Consider the following 15,474-nt stretch of genomic DNA (forward strand, 5'->3'; position numbering starts at 1 on the left):
AATGGTTTGTGATATTAGACACTTAGGTAAGCGTTAAAGGGCCGAGATTTGAAAAAGCGAGAACTTTCACGTCCGGTTAACCATGACGTTGAATTAATTTTAATTTTAAAAAATGCCAAAAAAATATATAGATATAGATATAATAGCACACTGATTAAAGGTACCAGGTGATCATAGAGCTTCTCTCAACACAGCAGCAAAAAACCTAAGAAACTGGTGCATGGCTTTTGTTTTAATCTATCTGCCAAAATAAAGTCATAATGCCCCTTAGACCTGAGGTTGAGATGTTAACTTTTTTGCATGCCTTAAAAAAGTTCATTTCAACACTAAATTAATTTCAGATATTCTTCTCTTAAACGTGTGACGATCAAATAAAGATATTCCTTATTTATTCTTTATAATATTAATGCTACAAGTGCAAAGGAATAACCATACTACTTTCTTTTTAAAAAGCCTGCATGATCATGATTCACAATTCCATACATTCACATTTTCCCTCTTAATTCTCATTCCATTTTTAGTATCAGTAGTTGCTAAGGAAAGTAGCCACTTATTACTCATAGTGCCATCATCGTAGTGCAAGAGCAAGAATTACATGAGGGATAGGAAGAAGACGAAACTAGGCCTGCAGAACAACGGGGGGGAGGTCCCAGAACGCTCGTTCAAGGACAGGTCCTTCCTGTGCAGGGGCGTCTCGTGCTCAGTTCATTTTTCTGTTCGACAAAGACACATCTCAGCATTACGGGATTAACACGTTCACTGGGGTATAACAGCTCTCATCGCAACATCCTGTCAGTATATAGGGAGGAGATACAATAAAAACTTTGAGGTTTTTGACTTTCTTGATCTCTTTTCATCTCAATGTTGCCATGACCCACTTCTGTTTATAACATTTTTTAAAAATAATTGAAAAATTACTGCTGTAAATGGAAAAGTTAACTCCGTCCAGTTTCATTTCTTCAAAAAAAAAAAAAGAAAAAAGAAAAAAGAAAAAAAAAGAACGTAAAACCAAAGAAATGGTGGTTTCCAGTTACAGTATGTTCATACATTTTTTGCTTAGACCTGAGGAGGCTATGGAGGGAAGAAATGTGATTTTTCGTTTCAATGAAAAACTGGCTAAACAAGTACCACCACGCTCATAATTAGGAGCTCATTCCATGAAAACATACACGAGAAAAAACCAGCTCTCAACGATGAGCTTGTTTTTTGGGGCATTGTGTCAAAGAGATGATGCTTTCATTGCTTGGAAGGTGTTACCTTCTCCTGCGCTGGAGGTACAGGCGTATCAGCCACTGCACCACAAACGGCCAGATCACAGCAAAGGCCACCGTCCCCGGGGACACGTCAAAGGGCCACCAGGATGGTTTCTGGAAAGGCAAACATCCCTTTCAGAGCATTCACTTACAAGTGGTGGTTTGATGTACAAGAGGGTTCAGTTCCAACAACCTCGTGAGTCGATCTTGTCGCATCTCGCAAATCTCCTTATACCGAATACATGGACCATAAAGATGTATAAGCCATAAACATAAATTAATGAATGCTACACTGTATAATATTATTCATATGTGAAATAATACTAATATAGAATAATATAAATACAATACAGGATTATAATGATATTTTCATGCTGCACTATTACTTTCCCTTTTATTTCTACATCAGTTTTCTTTCACGTTTTCTTTTTAGCACCACTCACTTTTTCATCTCCTAGACATTGGAAAAAGGTAACTTGAATGGAATCACAAATGAAACGTTTCGTAAACAAAACACGATCACTGCTACACACCCAAACGCTGACTGAGACGTGCGCAACAAGAAATATGGTGCCTTGCGGCAGCACAACCGGCCGATGTTATTGTACAGCAGATGGAGCGGTCGGTGTTAAACGCCAAACTTTGGGAGTCAAAAATAATACAATACGGTTTATGGGGCGGCTGTTGTGTCATAAGTTACGTGTGGTGAACTGAAGACCACCTGTACTCAGTCTGCAGATGTTTCTGTACAAAACAGTATAAACAGTCACGTACATTTACTCGACACTTTTCTCCAAAGCAACTTACAATGTTAGTCTACCTACAATTATTTACCCATTTATACCGCTGGGTAATATTACTGGAGCAATTTTAGGATAAGTACCTTGCTCAAGGGTGCTACAGCCAGAGTTGGGGATTGAACCTGTGACCTTTGGGTCTCAAGGCAACAGCTCTAACCACTACACTACTGGCTGTCCCCAATCACTGGCTCTACTTCCCCAATCATTACTACCATTCCCTGCACCCAGTCAGTCCACTTTAACTAAACATATTTTAATTTATTCATTCAGCTGACACTTTTGTTCAAAACGAACAACCTTGATTTACCCATTTATACAGCTGACTCATTTTTACCAGAGTAATTCAGGGTAAGTACTTTGCTCAGGGGTACTTCAGCAGGAGGTGGGATTCAAACTCCAAAGGTGTCGGCTCTATTATGCCACCTATTTCCAGGAGTGATTCAGCTTCAACACTTTGCTCCTCAGAACTGAACCTGTAGCCTTTAGGTGAGAAACATCTACTTGCATTTATTGAATCGTGAACAAGGCACCAGAAGGAAGAGCAGTGCAAGAGAAAGGGAATCAGCTTTAAGATATATTCTAATATTTTAAGCTTTAAATCAAATGGATCAAATTAAATAGATCAAACTTAGAATTCAAACAGATTCCAATTTATGATTGGATTCTAATTCATCAATTTATTATTAGACAGATTTTTAATGTATGATTTGAAACCACCCTCAGTACTTTAAAATGCACAGACAGTCCAAAATCCTGCACTTCCCACTGAGCAAAAAACTGTTTACAGGTACAAAGGGCACTGAGAAAAACACACCGAGTCGATTATAAACAAATACCTCCTGCATCTGAGATCAAAACGAAAGACGAATTTTCCTCAGATCCATAACTCATTACGTACCTTTTTAGCTGGTGGAAATGATGGGTAATTTGACTGAAGCGCTAATGATCTGGCCTTAAGAAAAGAAACCAAGAAATATTCAGTGGTAACACACACACACACACACACACACAATCTGAACCACTTGTCCCATACGGGGTCATGGGGAACCGGTGCCTAACCCAGCAACACAGGGTGTAAGGCTGGAGGGGGAGGGGACACACTGAGGACGGGACACCAGTCCATCGCAAGGCACCCCAAGCGGGACTTGAACCCCAGACCCACCGGAGAGCAGGACCCAGTCAAACCCACTGCGCCACTGTGCCCCCCTCAGTAGTAACAGATTTTTTTTTTTTAAAAAAATGCAAAAATTAGGGTCTTAGTCATATTTTACTCATGAATCAGAGACTGATATTTTCATGCCAACAACCCATTCTGAAGACAGAAATAAGTGAGAAAGCTGTAGTTTAATTCTGATAGAAAGATACATTCATGAACAAAATCACAGCTCTAGAACTGTACAATTCTATTGCTGATGCAGACTTTATATTATAGGTTAAGTATAAATATCCATACTCAGCTATTGTAATATTAGACTGTAATTAAAATATTGCACCTTATTTTCTAGAACCTTTAGATTTACATACACTTATTCATTTAGCTGATGCTTTTCTCCAAAGCAACTCACAATGTTAAGACACCTACAATTATTTGGTGGCACAGCAAGTAGCGCTGCTGTCTCACAGCGCCTGGGTGGTGTGAGAGGACGTGGGTTCGATCCTCACTCAGTCTGTGCGGAGTTTGCATGTTCTCCCCGTCTGTGTGGGTTTCCTCTGGGTGCTCCGGCTTCCGGCAGAGAGAGTGTGTTCCAATGATGTATGGATGAGTGACCCAGTGTAAGTAGTGTATCTAGCAGTGTAAGTCACCGCGGTGAATAAGGTGTGTGGGCTCATAACACTACATAGAGTTCATTGGGACTCGCTTTGGAGAAAATAAACATAAATGTAATATTTACCCATTTATACAATTTACTAGAGCAATTTAGAGTAAATACCTTGCTCAAAGGTACTACACCCGGAGGTGGGATTCAACCCTACAACCTTTGGGTCCAAAGGCAGCAGCTTTAACCCACTACACTACCAGCTGTCTCTACCAGTTTACTGTACCACTATTAACAGTATTAAACAATTCATACTAAAAAGAGAAAGAACACAATTTACAACATTACAGTTTTTGAAAGAAAGTCATAGCTAGACTGAAACAAGTGTTGGACTCTAAAAATTATACTGTATATTATGTTCAGTCTTACCACAGGTTTCTTTTGTAACATTTTGAGTGGTTTACCACGGTACATGTACACACCGAACTGCCACCAATCAATCAAAGAGTCATCAACTGGCAGGACTTGCTTTTCTCAAGCCTCAGAAAATGGTAAAACCGTTTGGAGATTATTTGAACAAGACATAACTTCCACACCCTACATCGTCTCAGTCCGAACCTCCTCTATGAGCAATAGGGCTGCGTGCTGGAGGAAAACATGGTTGTTACCACGGCTGTATCTGCTCATAAATACGGTTAAAGAGGTATCATTTACAGCAATCCACAGGATTTCACATTATGTTCAGAAATTCAATTAGAGACACAAATTGTGTATTCTGTGAATCAGACACTGTTCTGCTCTCATTCAGGACTTGTACACTGTAACACTTTGTCCATAAATATTCATCATCGCAAACCATATGTTGTTCGGTTCCTTGACTGCTGCAAGGAGCACAAGAAACAATTTCAATCTGATTTTGACGTGTCCCCAAATCTTACACCTCTAATAAGAAACCTGATTTTATAGCACTCTCAAATTAAATCAAACAGTACACTCCTACTGCCCAAGACGCCACTAATAGAAAAGCAATTAAAACTATTTTACTCTGTAAATTTTCGTTTTCTAAGCTCTAATCTGTATTTCCCTGACTTTAAAAAAAAAAAAAAAAAAAAAAAAAAAAATTAAAACTATCTTCACACTGTTCTCCTCTGTGTTGCTGTCTTTTGTACTATTGTGCCAATAAAAAAGTAGACAAATATACACAGCAACAGATTGTCATGGCAGTGGTGAAATTCTTCATTTCAGGACATGTAGTACAGTACATGACAAAGCACTTCATTGTTTGCAATGTTCAGAAATTTAAAGCCTTGATCCCTTCTTACACAGAATTATGTGTTTCTAGTAGCAGAGTACTTACAGCGACTGCCTCTAGACCCAAAGGCCATAGGTTCAAATCCCACCTACTGGTGTAGCACCCTTGAGCAAAGTACTGACCCTGATCTGCTCCAGTAAGAAATACCCTGCTGTATAAAAGGGTAAATCACTGTGAGTAGCTTAACGCTGTCGATCGCTTTGGAGAAAAGCATCAGATAAAATAATGAGTAAATGTCTGCAGCAAATGCTTTTATAGAAAGTAACTTGCGCAGCTCACAATTTTCAAAATTAAGATTATATTTCAATATTTATGATCAAGTAAATTATAATCACTTCTAAATTTTTATGATTATTCTCCTTCATTATTTAGAGTTAGGGTTTCTTATTTAACTCTAACCTTAAGACTTACAATGTTAAGCTTGTACGCAAAGCTTCTTACAATGATTCAGCCAGTTATGCAACTGGGAACTTTTTACCGTGGTAATCAGGAAAAATAACTTGCACAGGGGTATTGCAGTGGCAGTGAGGATTCAAACCCAGGTTTTTTTCACCCTGGCGGGGTGATGGCTCTATCCAACAGACTATTCACAGCATGAACATATTCCAATAGAATACGAGGTACGGGCCCTGGCGACGCTCACCTGCGAAGCTGTGAGGGCCTCCAGCGTATGCAGCCTCTGCAACACGCTCTGCATGTCCTCCTGGAGCCGAGACAGCGCCGTGACGATCTGCTCGTTCAGGCTTCCCCTGGGACCACCCTCCGGCCCCCAGCGCTCGCCGTCCCCCCCGCCACCAGCCAGGCCGCCCTGGCTAACGTCACCAGCGAACCTGGGGCCTGGGGTACAGAAACGGGAGGGTGAGATGTGGTCCTGGCACAACTCTGCCGTCATGTCCAATGCAACCGTTCGGGCTGCGAATCCCAATTTACAAAGAGTTTCATTTAATACCCCTATTTTAGCAGGCCAAGCACTTTCGACGGTAACATTCAGTTGTTGTGTACCTTCTGACAGCTGAGCGCATGAGACGCTTACATTTATTCTTTTATCTCACACTTTCCTCCAAGGTGATGCTATAGCAATTATTAACTAGTACAGGTCCACAATCCCTAACCTGACACCCGTGGGGTCAGACGTGTTTCGGAACTGAGGATTTATTGGATTTAGAAAGGCAATACAGCGCATAAACCATATGTTAGGTAACGACCCCAGCGGGGTCTGGGTCAGCACTAGATAATCAAACGTATGAAAATTCACAGTAAGTGGGATAAATGAACATGATAATCAGTACTGGATTTTATTTACAGTTCAATTACGTAGTAGGACACTGGTAAATAAAATAGTGGGATAAATACGGTGTAAACACTGTAGCATTTCTTAGTTTTATTGAACGTGTTCCTTAAAAATAACACACATATAGAGGTTCAACCTGAGCTAAACACTTCTATATATAAATGCAATACATGTTCATAATATCTGGTTGCTTGAGGATCTTGGAGAAGAGAGAACATCAGCGTTCCCTTTGTCAGCTTCATCAGGTTGTATTTCCAAAGGATTGGTGGCAAACTTACAAAAAAACCACCTGCTTTTCAGAGCTTTCCCGATTTTGGAATTGCGGATTGGGGATTGTGGACCTCTCTTTAGCCGACACCTTTATCCAAGGTCACTAACAGTGTTAAGACACACAACACTAAACTGCCTAGAGTCATTCACACATTTACACAGCACAGCAGTGTAACACACTCTCACACACAACAGGCAATTCAGAGTCACAGATCCACCTGAAACACACATCTCTGGACTATGATAGGAAAGAGGAGCACCTAGAAGAGACCCACATTTTAAGTGTATGGTCCATAATAGGTATGAAGGAGCGGAACAAGGGCAGCTGCACAGCCATTTAATACTGTAGAGTAATTCATAGAGGGAAACTGCACTGCTATGTTGCATTATTATATCTAACATTAACCATTGAAGCAACTGTGTCCATTTTAATAGGATTTGGTGATATTTAGTTAAAAATGGGTGTTAAAAAATGTTTACGAGATTTATGAGAGCAGGTGGGGGGGGGGGGACCGTAACCTCTCTGAGGGCACATGTTGAGAAGCACTATCCTTTTGAGGAACTACGGCCCTTACTGTACAGTACGATATACTTTGTGGCAATGCACTCAAGGGATTCCACTGAGGTCGCACCTCTTCCTCTCCTGCCCAGGGAGCTGTCTGCTCTGCCTGCGCTCAGTCTCTCCCTTGGAGGTACGTTTCCGCTGGGCTTCCCATCCTCCCCTCCACACTGGACTCCCTCCGATTCAGTCTGCAGGCAGCCATCTACCAAAGCACATGTCTCTGCTAGACTGTGGTCCGACTCCAAGGTGTGGCTCACGAGCACTTCAGCGCTCTACAAAGACAAGGAGGGAAAGAAAAACATATCTGAAGACACAAAATGAAACAAAGAGGGTGCTACAGCCTGCATTGCAACCATATGCTTTGAGAATGATCTCTGCCCAACCAGCTCAACGACCCACCCAGCTGATGCATTGCCACTCGCGACTCAGACGAAAACCCTAACTCAGAGCATCCAAGGTTCAAGGTCTTCTGGGCCACCCTCTCCCCCAACAATGAGGTGTGGGTGAGTGTGTGTGTGCGTGTTCATACCTCCTCCAGCCCAAACTGATCCATAGAGTCACAGTACACCTCGCTGTCTGAGTCGCTGGCCATATGATGGAGGCCCATTGGGTCCTCGCTGTGCTCTGAGGGAACAACAGAAACAAAGAATTTGCAAACAGATTCCACATTTCAACTAATTACTGATTAAAATATTCATGACTGATGTAAACAACCCATTCCCCCATCAGTCAGAGATGTGTTTCGGAACAAGGAATAGGAAGCAATCGGTACTGAGAGGGGTGACATTAACGGCTGTCCAACTGTCCTGGACAGGTCACTTGTATAAATTTCACAGGTGAACAGGCAGTATTGCTCAGACAGACGATAAATTAAGGTGAAATAATAAAATCACATCTACCATCAAAAAATAAATAAATGAACCCCTGTGACATCAGTAATTGCATCATTTCCATTTTTGTTTGAGAAGTTTTTCTTTTCACTAAAAAGCACTAAAATTTATCAAGATTGAAGCAAAACAGCCCCAATAATCTTGTTATTTTGGCAATTTCTTTATGCTGGAGCTTTTCTGCAAGCGCACGCCCCTTACGGTGATGCCACAGCAGTTAGAGCTGCTGCCTTTGGACACAAAGCCCGCAGGTACGAATCTCGCCTCTAGCTGTAGTACCCTTGGGCAAAGTACTTATCCTAAAATTACTCAGCTGTATGAAAGGGTAAATAACTGTAGGTAGACTAACATTGTAAGTCATTTTGGAGAAAAGTGCCAGCTAAATTAATAAATGTAAATGTATATGTGACACTCTGATCGTCTTCCTTTCAATTTGATGGGACAGTCAAAACATAAAAAGTACCTGTTCTGGAGACTATAAAACACGAAAAATTATTGTTCAAGCCTGACTCATAACATGTGGCAAAAACAAGGACAGATAAACAGACAAAAGTGTAAGAACTGAGAAATGATCTCCTACCAGTGATGTGACCATTGAGCTCCTTATGGTCAGCAGTTGAGGTGTGGAGAAGCTCCTCCTCAGACTCATCGCTGTTAAGAGCTGATTTGGAGCTGTGGGTTCCATTGGTCAGGGACGGAACGCTTTCTGGGTAACCGTTCGACAGAGGGGTTATAGCCGTTTCCAACTGGCCGTTTTGCTTACCAGTCAAAATTTCATTCTCTGTTTCGAAAAGAATAAAAAAACAAAAAGGTACGTTAAAACTCAAAACGCTCCTTAGCTTAAAAAGGAAACTAATCGTCCTCATTTGCATATATAAAAAAATATCTTATTTCTTATTCTCTCCCTTCAAAAATTGTTAAATTCATCCATTTTCAATAACCGCTTCATCCAGATCAAGGTCTAGGTGAGCAGGAGCTTATCTCAAAAGGTTTGGGTGCAAGGCTGAGGGGGTACATCCTGGACAGGATGCCAGTCCATCACAGGATAGCACACACACACACACACACACACACACACACACACACACATACACATACACACTATAGACAATTTAGTATCACCAATCTACCTGAACTGCACATCTTTGAACTGTGGGGGGAAAGCAGAGCATCTGGAGGAAACCCACACAGACACTGGGAGAACATGCAAACTCCACAAAGCCGGAGCAGGGATCGAACCCACGTCTTCTCGCACACCCAGGCGCTGTGAGGCAGCAGCGCTACTCACTGCACCACGGTGTCGCCCTTCGTCAAATTCAGTTAAATGAAACTTTATACTGTCATTTTTATATAGACGGTATCAGCTGGTAATGTTAACAGTCACAGCTGCTGCCTTTAGACCCAAAGGTCGCATGTGCAAATATCACCTCTAGCTATATACCCTTGAACAAGGTATTTACTGTAAATTGCTCCAGTAAAATTGCCCAGCAGTATAAATAGGTAAATGACTGTAAGCAATTTAACACTGTAAGTCACTTTGGAAAAAAGCATTGGATAAACAGATAAATGTTAATGATGGGAGTATAATGGATAAAACTGTAAAAGATGAAACCTGGGGTCAAGTGAAGCACACCTTCCTCCAGTGCCATCTCCCCATCCTCAGCTGCCTTGGGTTTCCTGCCATCAGACTCAGCTCTCCTGGTGTGGTTCTCCAAAGTGCCATTCATGGTCAAGCTCCTCACGATGTTCTTCGTGACACTCTTCGGTGGGGAAGATAGCATGCTGCCAAAACCTGGGAGGCAGTCAGGAAACAAAGGCACGTATTTCATGCAGCCATGTAACTCACTAATTAACTGCATTAAAACAGCAGTATAACAAAATATATACTTTTATATTGTATCACATAGTATTTCTTCGCTAATTAAACCTGCAAGTCACCCAAAGACAAGCAGCAAGGAATTAAAATTGATCAGACTGTAGATAAATGACAAAAGCATCTCTCCTAGTGCGGAATAATACAGCAGTGTATTATTTATTGATTATTTAATATTGATTACTATTCATCAATACTTATTATTTACTATGTATAGTAATAAAATTTTTGCTTGTTTTGAAAGTTTAAGGTTTCGATTAATAGAATAAATGAATAATATGACGCGTTGCTGCATGTTCTGAATGCTTCTAGAGCACCTTCCACTGTTTTGATTTCACGAACCACAACTAACCACACCACAACTACCCATACCACAAAGTTTTACACCGGGTGGAGCTCTTTTGCTACTTCTTCTCTAGTCAACCGCAGGGCGATCGTCACAAGAGCTGCATCTAAAAAGCTGCTTTTCACACTTTGTAAAGCCATCTAAACACACACACACACACACACATTTTCAGAACCGCTTGTCCCATACGGGGTCACGGGAAACCGGAGCCTACCCGGCAACACAGGGCGTAAGGCCAGAGGGGCAGGGGACACACCCAGGACGGGACGCCAGTCCGTCGCAAGGCACCCCAAGCGGGACTCGAACCCCAGACCCACCGGAGAGCAGGACTGCGGTCCAACCCACTGCGCCACCGCACCCCAAACGAGAAGCAGAATTCCAGGACGCTACACAGCCGAAAACTTGCCTTCCATTGTCCTAACAAACTGCTCCAATCGTGCTGAGCACACAAAAGAAAACAAAAGAAAAAACAAAGAACACACACAGAGGTAAAACCTTAAAGTGTAAACATTTCTTCATTTTTGCTACTTTTCAAAAACTTTAGGATGTTATTTAGGACATTATTTTTACTTTTCACAATGTAATAGAACAAGTGGTTTGACCAGATTTTGCATTCAATTCCATTTATTATTTATTCTTCTAGCCAACGCTTTTCTCCAAAGGGACTTACAATGTTAAGCTACCTATAATTACTTACCTACTTATACAGCTGGGTCATTTTACTGGAGCAATTCGGGGTATTTCAAGTCAAACAGACAACAGAGTAAAGAAAAAAATCATGACGTTTCCGTCTCACTGTGTACCTGTGGTCAGGTCAGACACCTGGGTGATCTTCTTCTTCTCATCCACCAGTTCATAGAAGGGTCCCAGGGCATGCAAGAGCTCCTCCACCTCATCTGTCACAGGCATGCTTTCCAGAATCTGCAAAATCCACACTTCACAAGCTGGACCCGACTGGGTGCAAGAAAAACACAACACAACACCCTACTATGAAAAACAAATCTGTGGGAAAGTCAAAAAGTATTAACAATGACCTCTATTCCTTTAAATGAAGTCTACTGCTGCTATTCTTTGACTTTTCCCCGTAAATAAAAATACACGCAATTTTAAAAATCTGTCAGTCAATAAATCAGTCGCTTACCACTTTTATTTCTTCCACATATGCTATCATGGCATCTTCTTTTGGCATGTCTCCAAGAGAATTCCACGCATCCCTAAGAGATGGGTTTCGAACACTGCCTTTTACATCTTATTATCTTCTCAATGCTTAAGAAAAGAGGAATTATTATTTAAGGGACTTGATTAACACTTGTTCTTAAAAAGGCTGATATTTTTTCTTTAGGATGAGTAACAGGAACACTTGACAGCACATTCAGTTCTGAACGGTTCCCAACTTGCAAAACCAAATTTCTGACAAAGAGAGCAAAACAGCCCCAGTATTATGCTATTTTTATTTTCTTTATCAGGTTTTTGTATGAAAAATTCTGTTCATGATACCCTGATCACCTCACTCTGATTACATAATAGTAAAACATTGTAAATTGTATCAAATATCTTTGTTTTATATATATATATGCACATATGTGCATATATAAATAAATACACACACACTACAGGATGACAGTTAAATCCAATGGCAGAATTTAAAAAAAAGAAAAAGATATGCAGCTACTAGGGTAAGGTAAACTGGTTGATACAGTGGTATGTGACAAATTGACGGTACTCTAGAATCACATCTGTATCCAGATGTCTCCCGTCAATGGAATGCGCTTTTTGTATTGTTCTCTGAAATGCACATCGCTCTGGAGAACGGAATCTGCTACACGAATAAATGTAAATATCCTTCCTATCTTGACAGCGCCACTTCCCCGCATGAGAATTTATAAAATAAGACGAGTGTGTGCACAAGATAGCGGACACTGAAAGCAGGTTCTATCCTGCTGAGAGAGCGAACAGATCCATAACCGCAGTCAAAAGAAGGCAGCAGTGTGTGTGATTTGACATTTTCTAACAACGGCAACAACAAAAATAATCTTTCAGTGTGTGACCGATTGATTCCTTCTACTGCTTTTCTTCCTCCAGCCTGAAAGCAACACAGTGGGGCTGTTTAGGGCAAAAGTGCATTTTATACATAATACCAAAATACATAAACACAAAACAGCAATGTGTCAGATGTACGGCTGTCTCTAGAAGATGAAAACATCGGCAGAGAACAGTGCAGTTATTTACTCAGTCATTCATCTAACATTATAAGTTGGTATGGAGGAACATGTGAAAGTATTAATTTGAGGGGGGGGGGGGGGGGGGGGGGGTACGGTGACGCAGCAGGTTTGACCGGGTCCTGCTCTGCAGTTAGTCTGGGGTTCCAGTCCTACTTGGGGTGCCTTGCAACGGACTGGCGTCCCGTCCTGGGTGTGTCCCCTCCCCCTCCAGCCTTGCATCCTGTCGCAACCCCGCTTGGGACAAGCGGTTTCAGACTGTGTGCATGTGTGTGTGTGTGTGTGTGTGTGTGTGTGAGAGTATTAACTTGCCCACGTAAACAGGTTATAGGCAGTGGTTAATGTTAACGGTATCAGTTCAGATAAGGACCTTGTTCAGGGGTACAACAGAAGGCGGGATATAAACCAAGCTCCTTTGAGTCCAAAGGTGGCACATCTAACTGCAGCCCCACCTACTTGTCCTATTACAACGAGCACAATTAAAGCAACCGAAATGAAAAATACATGAAATGCAACAATAAAGACTTATTCAATACATGACTTATTCAATACTGATCGCTGACCAATTCAACCCAGAAACATGTGCCATGCGTGGTGGTTGGAGCGGTCATCTCGTAGGCTGAACGAAGGTTCTCGGGTCGAAACCCACCCCCTAGAGCAGTACCCCTGATCAAGGTACTTACCCTGAGCTCAGGAAGTAAAAATTACCCAGCTATATAAATGGGCTAATGGCTGTAAAGTTGGGTGTATACCAGTGCAAGTGAGTGAAATGAGAGGTAACAACGATGTACCATTTGGCCTTGCCGACCGGATCCCAGAAGCCGGGCCGGGGGATGCTGCAGGGCCCCTGGGTGGCCTGCTTGTAGTAGCTGTAGAACTTGAGCATCATCTCGTTGGAAGGCTGGAAGGGACCTGGGGCAGTCAAAGGTGATGAGCATGTGAGCATCAAAGCTTCATCTGTGTCACATGTAAATGCAGACTGTTCGCCCCCAGGTGGGGCATTGATGGTGGTCCACATTTGAGTCTCGTCTGTTCTGGGAGTTGCTTTTGCTGCTATGATATGGGGTCACTCGAGGTTACAGGAGGATCGAGTCAACGATAAATGAGGTGGCTCACCGTTCGCAGGTAAACTCTTGATCACTTTGACTGCGGCGTCGAACCTCCGCTCGTGCACCGTCCTCTCGTCCGTCATCGACATCATCATCATGTCGCGTCGCGCGCCCGCTCAGTCAGTCAGCGTTCGCGTGGGACGGCGTCGGGCTCGTGCACCTGCGGGTTATCGAACGCATACCTAGGCTAGTCAGTCTGTCACACGACTACGAGAGCGGTGACCCCCCGCGAAGCGCGCGGGTGAGCTGTGGCGACGGGAGAAACTCTACAGTCGCAATGAGAAGCTTATAAAGTTTACACAGTCGCTGTGCTGCATGTGCCATGAGTCGTCATGCATGACACAAGTTCGTTAACACCGAGCGAGAGTCGTGAATAACACCCCACAGGGATCGACGATGGAAAAACGCGGGCTGTTACCTTTGTTTCCTGATTGCAGTCCGATGTTTGTTACGCGTGGAGGCAAACTGAGACGCACTATATAAATACGTCTCGCATACGTCTGCAAAACGTTAAATAAACAGACGAAATTTTTAACGCATACCTGGCTGGTCGGTCCAAGTACTGCGACCTCTCCGCTGCGTCCCAAAACAGAAATTACAGGATTGTGACGTTTTGCCGCCTACCCTGGGAAATGTAGTTCCGAAGATCGGCGAAGCACTGTTTCAGTGTTACATGTTTCCGAGGAAAGTTCCTACAGTATCCAAAATGCCCTGTGAAACACAGTGGTTCTTGGAGGTTGTAGTACGGGAAAGCAACGCAGGATGACCTTAAAACATCCCCAGTATCTGAAACAAAGGTAACAGTAGTCACTGTACGTGACACTTTAATGAGACTGAAATCACACAAATATCACACCTATGTTACTTCTGCCCTCGACCATCATATCAAAAATACGTTATATAGTGTGCGTCTGAACAGCCGCTAGTGGAAAGAAAAGATTGTTCGGTTGATACTTTTCGAAACTACATTACCCGGCTCGCAATTTCAGAAGAGCTGGTTCATTTGGGCGAAAATGAGGCTATGTATCCCACAATTCTAAGCGGTGGGGCTCCTTCTGTGGGTAGAGCAGGCGGTTCCAGTCGTCGGAAGGCGGAGAAGCGATGCTGAGGGACGTAAGATGGCAGAGCTACAAATGTTACTAGAGGAAGAAATTCCAGCCGGGAAAAGAGCCTTGGTGGAGAGTTACCAAAACCTCACCAGGGTAGCCGAGTACTGTGAGAACAACTATGTTCAGGTAAGAATTAACAAGAAAACGTTAATGTTTCGTCTGAAAATGAGCCCTGATTTGAGTTTTTTTTTTTTTTTTTTTTGTCAGCGTGGGAAAGTGGGCATGAGAGCCGCCGTGTCCACGGCCGGACGCGGACACAAACGTACAACAAAACACACCGTTTACACTCGCCCAGTGCTCTGTGTCCGTGTGTTCGCCACATTTTCGGCCTTTATGGGAATTTTTGTTAGTACAGTAAAACCTGAGCGGGTGAGTGGCGTGGAACTGGAAGCGCCTGGGTGTGTTGCTTGGTGTGTCCGCGGAGGGTGTGTCTGTCACAGCGCCTCAGACTAACGCAGAAAAAAGACAAAACAAACACTGAAAGCAAACAAAAAAAAAGAAAACCACACAGCAGGAAAGGCACAGCCGTCCCTCACCGCGTGGGAGATAATACACCAAGTAAGTTACGTTTCATTTCGTTCCGGGTGAGCACGTTTAATTCAATGATTTATCGTGATGAAATCCGCCAGTTCGCGGCACGCCGGTGTCGCGCGCGCCGGACGTGTTCCTTACGTGTGGCGCGCTGA

General features: G+C 42.7%; 2 protein-coding genes across 18 annotated transcripts in view; one reads left to right on the forward strand and one right to left on the reverse strand.

The window, feature by feature from the left end:
- On the reverse strand, positions 1-14,462 carry acbd5a (acyl-CoA binding domain containing 5a). 7 transcript variants are annotated; one of them, XM_029246241.1, is made up of 14 exons: positions 14,304-14,462; positions 13,687-13,839; positions 13,362-13,482; positions 11,493-11,565; positions 11,155-11,305; positions 10,758-10,790; positions 9,745-9,924; positions 8,713-8,913; positions 7,775-7,869; positions 7,316-7,517; positions 5,766-5,959; positions 2,952-3,005; positions 1,258-1,367; positions 1-713 (listed from the first exon to the last, which is right to left on the reverse strand). In XM_029246241.1, the coding sequence occupies exons 2-14, from the start codon at positions 13,775-13,777 to the stop codon at positions 701-703; spliced, it is 1,518 nt and encodes a 505-aa protein (XP_029102074.1). In that variant the 5' UTR covers positions 13,778-13,839; positions 14,304-14,462; the 3' UTR covers positions 1-700. The 7 variants fall into 7 exon arrangements, with proteins under 7 accessions (XP_029102074.1, XP_029102076.1, XP_029102075.1 ...); XM_029246243.1 differs by lacking the exon at positions 14,304-14,462 and adding an exon at positions 14,222-14,278 and having other exon boundaries at positions 11,155-11,272; XM_029246242.1 differs by lacking the exon at positions 14,304-14,462 and adding an exon at positions 14,222-14,278 and having other exon boundaries at positions 9,766-9,924.
- Positions 14,463-14,518: 56 nt separating this feature from the next.
- Positions 14,519-15,474, forward strand: part of abi1a (abl-interactor 1a) — a 34,778-nt gene continuing 33,822 nt past the window's right edge. For 4 of the 11 annotated variants that reach the window (XM_018741148.2, XM_018741144.2, XM_018741142.2 and 1 more), the window contains exon 1: positions 14,522-14,914. In XM_018741148.2, the coding sequence (XP_018596664.1) occupies positions 14,798-14,914 (117 nt within the window). In that variant the 5' untranslated portion in view covers positions 14,522-14,797. Of the gene's footprint in view, positions 14,915-15,474 lie in introns of all 11 variants that reach the window. The other 7 variants (XM_018741145.2, XM_018741146.2, XM_018741143.2 and 4 more) reach the window with 4 other exon arrangements.

This window comes from Scleropages formosus, chromosome 19 (genome assembly GCF_900964775.1).
Source record: "Scleropages formosus chromosome 19, fSclFor1.1, whole genome shotgun sequence".
NCBI classification, from domain to species: Eukaryota; Metazoa; Chordata; class Actinopteri; order Osteoglossiformes; family Osteoglossidae; genus Scleropages; species Scleropages formosus.